Source organism: Sus scrofa, chromosome 8 (genome assembly GCF_054392235.1).
Source record: "Sus scrofa isolate SSC_HxYL_T2T_F1_AM1 chromosome 8, Sscrofa_HxYL_maternal_Yorkshire_Landrace_v2.0, whole genome shotgun sequence".
NCBI classification, from domain to species: domain Eukaryota; kingdom Metazoa; phylum Chordata; class Mammalia; order Artiodactyla; family Suidae; genus Sus; species Sus scrofa.
In genome coordinates this window covers 88,777,371-88,789,835 of record NC_139390.1, presented here as the reverse complement: position 1 = coordinate 88,789,835, position 12,465 = coordinate 88,777,371, and the positions used below count along the sequence as shown (strand labels likewise).

The 12,465-nt window shown below is 41.4% G+C and overlaps 1 protein-coding gene and 1 long non-coding RNA gene across 7 annotated transcripts in view; one reads left to right on the top strand and one right to left on the bottom strand.

Moving 5' to 3' along the window:
• The window catches only part of SLC10A7 (solute carrier family 10 member 7), a 240,663-nt gene that overhangs the window by 25,517 nt on the left and 202,681 nt on the right, over window positions 1–12,465 (bottom strand). For 2 of the 5 annotated variants that reach the window (XM_021100285.2, NM_001137640.1), the window contains one exon: window positions 5,446–5,519. In XM_021100285.2, the coding sequence (XP_020955944.1) occupies window positions 5,446–5,519 (74 nt within the window). Of the gene's footprint in view, window positions 1–5,445; window positions 5,520–9,295; window positions 11,632–12,465 lie in introns of those variants that run through there. The other 3 variants (XR_014811826.1, XR_014811827.1, XR_014811828.1) reach the window with 3 other exon arrangements.
• The window catches only part of LOC102167732 (uncharacterized), a 69,993-nt gene that overhangs the window by 46,712 nt on the left and 10,816 nt on the right, over window positions 1–12,465 (top strand). Inside the window, exons 2-5 of one of the 2 annotated variants that reach the window (XR_014812846.1) lie at window positions 885–3,813; window positions 8,111–8,257; window positions 8,368–8,543; window positions 9,073–9,152. This is a non-coding gene — a long non-coding RNA (uncharacterized LOC102167732). The remainder of the gene's footprint in view (window positions 1–884; window positions 3,814–8,110; window positions 8,258–8,367; window positions 8,544–9,072; window positions 9,153–12,465) is intronic. The other variant, XR_014812847.1, reaches the window with a different exon arrangement.

Sequence of the window (12,465 nt, the reverse complement as noted above, 5' to 3'; positions counted from 1 at the left end):
CGTGAAAGGTAAGGGCTGGCTCATCAAGGCACACGAAAGAACATATAACCTTTTGTTGATAAAGAAAATATAAGGACTGTGAGTCAGTTTAGGATGAGGCCAGAAGGAACATATGCTTATGGCCACAATTATAGATACTGAAGATTTAAAACTGTCTTATAGCTAGCAATGTAATCAGGAGTACTTTTCTATTGTAAATAGTCAATAAAATCCCATGCTGACAGCATACACACACAATGACCTGGATCAGTTTAGCACTTTGGGGTCTTCTAAGTACTTTCACGCCCCATTATCCAATCCTATTATGCAATTCAGTTGGAAGTTAGGAGTCCCTGGAATCTAGTCTCTGTTAGTTACAGGATCTGTGATAAATTAAAAACATTTTCCTATGATCTTTTACTTTACTTTGTAGGAAAGATAATAATTACAGATTTGCTAATATTCAAAGTTGTTTAAGTAACATGACTTAATGGGTTAAAGGCTTTAAACAAAAGCACTTCCCAATTGCAGGGTAGTTTTATCAAGATAATAGTCTTTATGTGCCAAACAGAATTGCAGAGAAGCTTTTAGGGGAAAAGAGAAACAGAAATGCAAGCTTTCAAATTTCAATTCCATTTCCTCTGGAGGAAATAACCCAGATGTTATTAAATGATCTTTTCAGCCCAAGCTGCAGGTAATCCTTTAGCACTCTTGAAAAGCTCCCAAGTAAAATTGAAAATGAGATCCTTTTCAGATTTTGTTTCTCCTACGACACTCTTTGGAGAGTATGAAGATATTCTTTAACCTTTTTAGGAAGATGTAACAGCCTTATTTCCCTTCTTGGGATATTGTAACATTATTTACATAGCTGTTCCTTTTCAAGAATTCTTTTCCTTTTCACACAGAGCTGGGAAACCGTTATCTTCCAGGAGGGTCATATCAGTCACCGAAGACTCATAGAAACTTAAAACTGGAAGGCATCTCAAGTACCGTCTTGCCCATCTTCTCATTTTACAAATTTGGAAATTGATACCAACAGCAGGGAAGTGATTTGTCCCAGGTCTGGGTGAGAGAAATGGAACTTGAATCCAGACTAGAATCAGGATGTGTTCTTTCCACTCTTCCCAGGAACCTATGTCTAGCAAAAAGCAATATTCGTTTTGCTGAATGCATAGTTTCTTGTCACAGCTCAGCTGTGTAACTGCAACCATAGATTCATAATGAAGTTCAAAGTGAGGGACAGCTGCCGTGATCGGTCTTTGTATACAAATGTCTTCAAATGGTGAGCCCCATAATGGACTTTTAATACATGTTGATCCTGACACTCCATTTAAAATTTAAATAGCATTCTTTCAAATCAGAAAAGCTTTTGGAAAAAAGAAACAACTGGGAGTCTCACCACTGATTGCCAATCATCAGTTGACATGCTCTAAGAGCAGATGCTTTCATTTTGCCACTTGAAAACATGAAAAAATAATATAAACATACACTTAAGGATCCAAACATCCTTAAATGTTCTCTTTCCAGGAACAGTGGGAAAGCTTTCTACATAGATTAGAACTCCAGATAAACAAAGCGATTTGAATGCTCAAGGGAAAAAGATAAATAAGTAAAAGTAAAATACTGATTCCACAGGGTCCCTTGGACCGAATTTCTTTTGTGATAAGCTCTGTTGATCAAGTGGGCACTGAACCTTTGGTAACTAGGGTGCAAGCTGTTCTCCCACCTCTGCTAGGTAAAATATCTTCTCATTATTATACAGATATCACCATTCACCTAGAGAATAATTTGGGAGAGTTCATGGCTTTAAGAGTAAGCCCCAGCCAGCGATGCTGTCTTGACAAAATATAATTACCTCCGACCCTGAGCTGCAACTATAGGAGAGCAACAAACAAGCCCTGTAGTATTGTTTTAGATGAAGCACAGTGATAGCTCTGCACTTCCTCCAGGCCTCTTCTTTCTTCCTGAACGAACTCCAGGGAATGGCATCATGTCAGGCTTTCCAGATGGATTATGTGGAGCCATAGCTCAATGTCATTTTCAATAGGAAGCCTCATAATTAAAGGTCAAATAGTCACTTCATCTGCAATCAATCAATAGAAAAAGTACTAATACGAAGACCTAATCAATCAATGGCAAATGCACTAATAAAAGCAATGAATCAAATTCAGCATGTGTGTAGATGCAAGTCCACTGAAGAGACTGAGACAGGGCAAGAGCAAGAACAATAAAATAAATTGCAAGTGTAGATACAAGAGAATATTCTGAGGGCTTCTCAAGCCAGAGTTTTCATCTTTGGTTCATTAGCTACCTGGGCACCACCTGGCCTGCAATAATTTATTCTTAAATAAAAATACTGGACAAAATAATAAAAAAAAGTTATTTCATAGGGCTTTCTTAATGTATTCTATTTGAGATGTTATGTGTATGTGCATAAAATCACTAGAAAAAATACTTCGACAGTGATCGCAACAGGGATGGATCTATTTTCTATATGCCAAATGGATATACTACAATCTGCTGTACTTCATCTTGGTGTGAGAGAGAAGAGACTTTCATCTGAGTGATATTACCTGAAGTTTGCCCCCTGCTTTCTGGAATATGAATTTGTCACACTTCGTGTGATGTTCTTTCATTTCCATGCAGAAAGGACGTTCCATTAGGATATGAGCCTACAGCTCAGGTCACTGCCATGCACATCCTCTATGACAGAGATGCCAGGTCACCAGGAGAGGTAAACACGCATTGGCTCTTGTGAAAATGGATGCAGTCAATTTACAGGGCTCAACGAGACCATTCAAACAACAGGACCCCAACTCCCCTTTGCAGTGTGTCGAAATAAAGGTGTTCCTGGGCCGAGGGTGAGCCACACCACCTCGCTGAGATAAGGAGGCAGCAAAGAGGTCATTTTTATGAATGCTACCTAGGAGACTACAGACAGGAAGCCAGGTCTGATCAAGGCATGATAGCATAGCCTAGCTGGAAGCAAAATCCCCCCATCTAAGAGCTGAGGAAACTGAGGCCTGGGGATGTCTCAGTGGAAGAGCCAAGATGAGTTTTAAATCTTTCAGGAGGGCTCAGGGCTGGTATGTTATGGAAATAACGAAGGATTTACACTGCCATGGTTACTTAGATATCTCACTGGAGGATGCAAGTATTTCATGGAAGAATACTGCAAAACCAAACGACGTGCAAAAGCAAAAATCCAAGTTAACCCAAACATTTTTAAAGCAAAACAGCTACTTTTGATTGGTATTCAGAGCACTTGTTTGCTCGAAAATTAAAAAGCATCAAGAATGAAAGGATTAGGCTTTGAGATTGAGAAAAGAGAAAAGACTAACCAAAAGATTCAACCAAAAAAAAAGATTGAAGGAGTAGGTACTCTGCTTACAGGAAAGAAAAGTATGCTTTTTCATAGGCTGCAGTATGCTTCTTGGGCAGGGCTCTTTGTTCAATGCAGCCAGCTCCAGCACAGGAGAACATCACGGAGAAACAAACAAAAACCCCATTTTGGTCTCCCTGACAAAAGCCAATCCTAGGGGCACGGTGGGTTTGAAAGGGCACTGCACAAATGCAGAAGCATAAAGGTATGGCCAGGGCTCAGACTCTGCTCTAAGGTCAGGGGCTCATTCGATCCCTGACTCACGACTTCTGGGGCAGCACCTCCTCGGGCCTCCCTACCTTTAGAAGAGCTCCCTTCTTTTCAGGGGACCTGGAGCGCCAGGCATCACATCCCAACCACATGGGGGAGGAAGTGCCGGATGACTGCTTCAAGGTCAATGATGAAACCACATCTGTTATACGAACAAGACCGGGGCCAGGGGACTGGAAATGGTAACGCAGCCACACCTAATATGGTTAATAATAACTACTAACAACCCGGGTTTAGGGGTGGCCAGGCAGCCCTTTGATTTCGTCCCCCGCAATCCATATATAGCACAATTACCGAACACGTTCTGTCCTATACCTACTTGTATTATGCACTAGTGCTGTGCTGGGTACTTAACAGATTTTATCTTTAATCTTAGCAAGAGCCTTACAGAGTAAGTCTTATTCTGCCCCTTTTTACAGATGAGAGAGCTAAGCTTCACGGAGGTTAAGTGGTTTGTCCAGGGTCACAGATCGGAATTGGAATGTGGCTTCCAAAGCTCTCTCAACTTCCATTTGGTGAGGATTCTGAAGAAAACCTAACAGACATATTGCAACGAATGGATAATACATATAGATAATTTGTTCAAATAAGCTGATGCCCTAGATAGCAACTGCTCCTTAAAGAATTTGTCCAATTTCTAAATCATGTCCCAAACTTGACAAGACTGACAATAATATATTTGGGGCTAATAAAATCATTATGAAATGTCTTTGTTTTCCAGTTTACAGACTGAACTTTAACATGAGCAGACTTAGAGCAATGTTATTCTCTTAAGTTAGTACATGCCAAAATGTAAAGGAATTTTTTATTTTTATTTTGTCTTTCTAGGGCCACACTTGCAACATATGGAGGTTCCCAGGCTAAGGGTTGAATCAGAGCTGTAGCTGCTGGCCTACGCCAGAGCTACAGTAACGGGGGACTCCAGCCAAGTCTGCAACCTACAGCACAGCTCACAGCAATGCCAGATCCTTAACCCACCGAGTGAGGGCAGGGATCGAACCTGCACCCTCAGGAATACTAGTTGGGTATGTTAACCACTGAGCCATTATGGGAACTCCTAAAGGAATTTTTAATACTAGTTTTACTACAATGTGCCTGCTTACCCCAAGGAGTTTGTGAGTGATGTATACTTCAATAAAGTTTCTGATTACTTAATGACTTTTAATGACTAAAAACCCAGATTCCAGATATCTGGACAGGTTATTGGGATTATGCCATTAAACTGGATAAAGTTAAGTAGAAAATAGCACTTTTTCTTGATCTATTTTTGTCCATTAAATACATGCTTATTTCACTTTAGGTGCTAATCAGATTAAGTTAATGATAATTGCATTGCATTTCTTTACAGAAATAACATTCTGAAATGAACTTCAAACTAATGTCAATATCAAATTAGGATAATGGCATTATTTTCACCCTGCTCCAAGCTTCCAGAAAATAAGTTAATGTTTTCCAGGGGTAACTAGAGAGCCTTCCAAACCCAAGTTTTTGCTCATTGAAAACCCAATGCTCCCCCACCACCCCAAATAGGCTTTTAACATTAACATTCTACACTGAAAACCTTCTATGAGAACTGAAAACAGGATTACTAATAAGGCTAAATCTTAAACTATGAAATTTAGGCTCTCAAAAATGGGTTCAATCAAATAATGGTACTGCAAAGCAATGACCCATCCTCACTGTGTTGTTGTTTTTGATGTAACAGAGTGGACAATACCCCCCACCCCCTTAATTTGAAGAGTTGTCTCAAAGTCAGGAGCTGCAGTTATCTGAGGGTCATAGTAGATGGGTTTTCAAGTCTGGGAATCACTTACCCAGTGTGAGAGATTTGTGTGTAGAACAGAACATGATAGCCACGGTGTCTGCTGGTGTGAAACCCGAATTATTCCTAGGGGAAAAAAATTGTTTTACAATTACCTTTATAAAAAGCCCTATTTAACACGTCCTGAATCAAATGTAGTGCCTTCCTTTATATTGACATTCTGGTGACAAGAGTAATCCTACACCTAAACATACAGAAATGTCCGAGTTTCTTTTTGGAGAACAATTTCGGAGTCATTTATCCATGAAAAGGAGACAGTTCTTAAAATATATGGTAGAGGTCTCCTAAGATCCTAACATCATGATTTGTATAAAAAGCACGCAGCACGGAAATCTGCTGGCTAAGTCACAAGCTGATTTTAACCCAGCTTGAAAGAGCTAACATGCCTCCAAAAATGCTTCCCTCAAGGATCCTTTTGGTAGAAAACACAGGCCTTTGAGAACTACATGGTATGAACAAAGATTTAGCGTCATACGCTCTAGTAAAAATAATTAATTATCCTATCATATAGGCCGTGCAAGATCCCTACTTACAGATGAGAAAACAGAGGTACCCAGAAATTATATAACCTACCCAGGGCCCCACAGCTAGGAATCGACAGAGCCAGGATTTAAACAAGTCTGGTTCCTGTGCCTATGCTCTTAACTGTTATGGCTTGTCATTATATAATATAAGAAAATCTTGCTTAGTCAAAATCCATTCAGCCTTATGGGGATCAGTACTGGTACATATCAGTAGAGTAGAAAGATTTAGACAACTAGGAACCAAAAAGGTTAGACATGTATTATTAGTGCGTCCTTGATATGTTAGAAAATGTCCCTTCCTGCAGAATCAGTGTTTGAAGATGTAGTGTCTATTCATTCCCTTCCCTGAACTCAGACAAGAGAGTTAACAAACGGAAAAGCGTTCCCGCCTCTGAGTGCCATAAAGTTGCAGATACCCATCCAATTGTCAAGGATCTTTGAAGAAAGAGATCCCACCATTTCCCTCAGGAACCCCATCCTTATACACAACTCTCACTGGAAGAAAAAGCTTCCCTAAATAGATGCCACATCCTGTTTCTTTGTTATATACTTAGTGGAGGCAAGAAGGACCCTCTCCTGTCCTGTCCCTCCCACTTCCTCCTCTGTGCCTCTGTTAAGAGAACATTTAAAATGCCCTTTAGTCTCCTCTTCTTTGAAAAATCATGTAAAAAAGCTGATACATCCCAACCAGTCTTATCTGCAGCTTAAATTAAAAAAAATTTTTTTTCCAACTGAAATTTTTTTTTTTTTTTTTGTCTTTTTGCTGTTTCTTGGGCTGCTCCCGCGGCATATGGAGGTTCCCAGGCTAGGGGTCCAATCGGAGCTGTAGCTGCCAGCTTACGCCAGAGACACAGCAACTCGGGACCCGAGCCCCGTCTGCAACCTATACCACAGCTCACGGCAGCGCCGGATCATTAACCCACTGAGCAAGGGTGGGGACGGAACCCGCAACCTCATGGTTCCTAGTCGGATTCGTTAACCAACTGAATTTTTAGTGTCTCACCTCAGCTCAGAAAGGAGGAAGAGAGAGACAGGGAGGGAGAGAGAAGAGGAAGGAGAGCGCGGGTGAGGGGAATGGGGGGGTGAGGGGAGTGGGGGGGTGGGGGGGAGTAAGCTTGGCAGGAGAGTGGGGGCCAATGATGAAGCACTTAGAGAAGTTCTTGGAGGAAATAATTGAGCTCGGCTTTAAAGAGCAGGTTTAGACGTGCGTAGATGCGGATGTCAGGTGCTGCACAGCGGCAGTGCAGGAGGTGTTTAGCAGAGAGCAGACTGGCTGACATGTGTGCAGGACCCCTGGCCTACGACCAGGAGTGTGGGCTTGATAAGACAGGATAAGAGGAGTAGAATGACACGGTCAGACCCATTCTTAAGAAGGAATGATCACAGAGCTTAGGGTAAGATGGAAGCTGAGGAGTCTGGGCAGGGAGCAGAAAGCTGTAAGGGCCTGAGAATCACAGTGAGGGCAGGAGCTGGTGGTAACAGACATGAAGAGAGAATTAAGAGAACTTGTTAACTGGTAACTTCTATGAAATATTCCCTCTCAGCAGTTTAACAGCACAGGCATTGTGGGCCTAAATTTAAATTCAGACCATCCTTTTCCTTTTATAAATACAAAAACATACATATATACATATGTGTGTGTGTACATAATATTTTCTTGGCTGCACGTGTGCCATGAGGAAGTTCCTGTGCTAGGGATGAAACCCATGCCACAGCAGTTAACAGATCCTTAACCCGCTGAGCCACCAGGGAACTCCATTGCTTACATATAAAACAGGGATAATACTGCCTGTCTCTTAGAGTCACTGTGAGGATAAATGCCAATGTTTTGTTAAGAATCTGGTGAGTTGCAAGCATTTACTAATGCAAGTTTATTTTTTTGTTGTTATTGCTGCTTTGAGAGAAGAAGAGGAATTAAAGAGGAATTAGAAACTTTGACCACCTAGGACAAAGAGGGGCATTAAAGCATGACTGGAAATAGGGAATGAAGAGGAGGCCCACCCAGCAGGGTCAGGGGAGGAGCCCAGGAGTTGGTGTTTTAACTGTATTTGCCATAGCGAGAGGGGCTGTGTTTTCAAGAAATCGGGTGAAGAGAAGAAGCGAGTCATGGAAGATGACTGTGGTTATACACAGGGGGTGACCAGGCAGCAGACAGAAATGATCGATGGAGGAAACCATGTCCCCACACCTCATCCTCTCACAGACGGGACCGGGGATTGGCCTGAGAGGAGAGTGTCCTGGAGTCTGAGAGTCTGGGAGCTGGACACAAAAGAAGACAAGGTGAGTGAAAAATACAGAAATGTTTCGGGCAAAGACTAACAAAGCGGAGGTGATGTATGTCAGAGATTTTATCTTCTTTGGAAAGTGTGAGGCCCTCCGTTCATCCACAGAGAGTCCAGGCCTGGGAACCTCAGAACTGAGAAAAACGTGGAATAAGCAGATTGGGGAATGTGACCGGCAGTCGATTCCCAAGTTTGCCTTCAGAGAAAAACATTACACAAAACAAAAACAAGACGAGAAGCAAAAAAACCACTGCACGATTTAGTGGATGAGGGCAGCTATCCTGGTAAGTGACATCCAGGGGTGGCTTCATGGTGGAAAGTCCTGACAGCACACAGGAAAACGAAGCCGCCTGTACGTTATATTAAGTAGTAATGACTATAATTATTGTCAGTGATTATCATCTCTATTGTGTCTGTTCACATGCTTGAAAGGAATCGCATTACTATTTATTTTCTAACGCTACCTTATCTCTTTTTAATATTGATTTTCTTTTTATCTTGTTTTTATAATTCTTTTGATTACTTTGGCTTCCCTCGAGATGTTTATTTCCTTTTCTTCCCAACTGGTCTTTTTATTCTCTCACAAAACCTTCAATCAGTGTTTTCCACATAATATTTATTTTGCCTGCCTTTGCAGTACCCACAAAGGAAAACATGTCAGAAGGTTTTACTAGTGGAATTACAGAATGTGGAGCAGAAAAGGTCCTCGGAGATGGCTCTGTCTAAGCCCACTGTTTTTACAGGGCAGACTTCTATGGGGAACACTTTCCTTTGATAACCTCTGTACCTGTGTTCTGTCTTTACCTGGGTTAGGAGACCTTGTCTGTCACTAGCTGTGTGGCACTAAACAAGTCACCCAGACCTCTGGCTCAGTTGCCCCCATCTCTGCAACGGTGAGTAGACTCTGCATTAATAATAATGCTTACCTTCCCGCCCTCCCCACCCTCGTTCCCCCCCAGGGCTATAGTGGGAGGCTGAAGGAGACATCTGATTGAAAATGTAGCGATAAGGACTGAAGCACCTAAGGCAAATATTGTTTTCTTTCTTTTTCTTGTTTTATCACTCTGGAGACAAGCCACGTTATCTATTACTCTAGCTATCAACCCACCAAACTGTCTTGTATATGTTTTTAAAAGGCTCCTGACTACTGATTTCTTTTTCTAAGCTTTTTCTATGGTTTTCTTCTAACTCGGAAGGTTCTGAAAGTTGCAGAAAGCTCGGGTGACTCTGGACAGCAGACTCCGGGTTTGATGAATCAACGCCCAAGTCCTACCAACTGTGATGGAAGAGTGTCAAAAACAATGTGTCACAAAGCTAGAAATGCTAATTCTCTCTCTTCCATAATTAGTTTTTGAAGTAATATAAACTACTTTGATAAAATAATTATTTTACAGTAGCTAACATTTCTTGAGCACTTATTATATGTGAGCTATTAGGTTGAGGGCTTCATGTGCTTATTAGGCTGAGGACTCCAAATGACCCTATGAGATAGGTACCGCTAACTATCTCCATTTTATAACTGAGGAAACTGACAAAAGTTATAAAGTTATTAAACAGGATTGAAACTCAAGTCTGACTCCACAGTTGGAATGTTTAAACCTGACACTATTCTATTTTTTTTGTTTTTGTTTTGTCTATTTAGAGCCACACCTGCTGCATATGGAGGTTCCCAGGCTAGGGGTCAAATCTGAGCTATAACTGCCAGCCTCTGCCACAGCCACAGCAATGCCAGATCCCAGCCATGCCTGCGACCTACACCACAGCTCACGGCAACGCTGGATCCTCAACCCACTGAGCAAGGCCAAGGATCGAACCTGCAACCTCATAGATACCAGTCAGATTCGTTTCCACTGAGCCACGAAGGGAACTCCAACCCTGACACTGTTCTGTAGACAGACAAATAAGAACACAGAATGGTAACTCTTGGATGTACTTTAAACAGTCAGAGTAGAAGAGGCTCCCACTCTAGACACTACAATGGTAAGGTCAGGTCTGTAAACCTAAGAACCGTTAACCAGGTGAGCAGAGTGTTCATGGAGGTTGAATTTTCTAGCCTGAGTCTCTCCTGGTTTATGCTAAACTTCCACCATCAGAGGTTCAGTGACAAGAAGACAGAATGATTCCTAAGCTGAGATTTTAGTCTCTTGATATCTGGATTGATTTTAGCTTTACTGAATTGGTAAGTAAAAAAAAACAAAAACAAAAACAAACAAACAAACAAAAACAAAACCCACCACAGGCCTATTTCACTAATTTTAAGAAGGAAGGAACCACAAGTAGGGAAAGAAAAGGAAACTCAATAGAGTATAAACCAGAGGGTCCTAACTCTAACTCTTGATATCTTTGACTAATTTGTGTGTCTGTGAACTTAAAGAATCCAGTTAAATACTCTACAAATTCCTCAACCAAAACAAGTATTGTGAATTTTAAAAGTAATTGAAGTACTGTAAAACAACCATCATTGGAAAAAAAAAATTAAAAAAATTAAAAATAAAAATAAAAGTAATTGAAGTAGTTTAGTACAGAGGAAAAAGCAGGCAAATGCTTCAGGAAATGTCAAGTGATGGAGCTCTCTTGTGGCTCAGTGGGTTAAGGATCCGGTGTCACTGCAGTGGCTTGGATTGCTGCTGTGGCAAAGGTTTAATCCCTGGCCCAGGAACTTCCACATGCCCCTGGCACGGTCAAAACAAAACAAAGGAAATGTCGAATGGAAATGAATTTCAATTCTATGTGTACTATGTGCTACCTGATTTGGGGTAAGTTACTAAACTACTAAAATCTGATTTTAGACAAGTTCCTAAACTACTCTAAGCATGGGTCATCATCTGCAAAATAGCCACCAAAATGCATAGTATCATAGCCTTTTTCTGTCAGACTTACACAAAATAAACATTTGCACAATCCCTAGCACAGTGCCTGGCACAGAGCAGGGTTCAGTAACTGCTGGCATTTTTCATTCCTCCAATAAAATCCTCAGGCACTATAGGGTCTTCTAGTATGAAAACAGAATGTGAAAATCATAAATTTTATCTAATTGAAACGTCTCCAAATTTTAATGGAATATTTTGAGGCTCAACAGTCACTACCCAGGAGCATGATTATAGTTGCTTCTTACTGTGTTATTTACCAAAGAACATGCGTGTCTGGCAGTGGGCCAAGTAAGCTCAAAACACAACAGAACTTCAGTGAAGGCAGAATAAGACAGAATGGAAGCATCTCAAAACTGCAAGGCTTGTAGTTCCCACTGCGGCTCAGCAGTTTAATGACCCGATGCTGTCTCTGTGAGGATGCGGGTTTGATCCCTGGCCTCACTCAATGAGTTAAGGATCTGGAGTTGCGGCAAGATGCAGCTCAGATCGCACGTGACTGTGACTGTGGTGTAGGCTGGCAGCTGCAGCTCTGATTTGACCCGGAGCCAGGGAACTTCCATATGCCTCAGGTGTGGCTGTAAAAAACAAACAAAAAACATATATACATAAAACAAACCATAAGGCCCATGAAAGTCCAGCCTACTCCATGCTGAAAATTCTCACTTTTAATCCGAGTGTGACCCCCTCCACCCTGCCTCCTCCTTCAGGAATCTCAGTAGTGACTATTCTGTGCTTTTCAACTAATTTTTCAGTCCCTGACAGAATGTCTGTATCCTGTCTAATCTGATGGGATAGGATGATTACTTCGGCCACAAGGACCAGCAAACAAACAGCCACTGAAAGGCCACTTACAAAAAGAACTTTAAAATAGTTCCTACTCTCAGACTTACCCAATTAAGTCACATTTTCTCCATGACTTAATGGCTCCAGGCTTTACCCTTACTTCATAAATCATGACCACAAGCTTGGGGAAATGCTTCAAATTACACCAATCAATACATTTTTATTGACTGTTTACAACTAGCCTCGTGCTACACCAAGTGCTGTAAGAGCCAAGTGCCTAATGTGAGGCCTGAACCATCCACGCTCTGACACTATTTCAGGCCTCTGAACAACGCAGGCCCTTTCCCTGGTGGCAACTCATTGCTGTAGCCTGCGGTTGCAGAGCCTGGCGATCTGACCGAAGCTTACCTTTCCAGTTACTATTATTATTTTTAATTTTCCTCTACTCTTGCTGTTCAACCAGGTGTGTGTGTGTGTGTCTACATCTACATTATCATCTGTTCTCTCAAGAATTCCCTCTTTGCATGTGTTTGCTGAATAATTAGCTATTCTT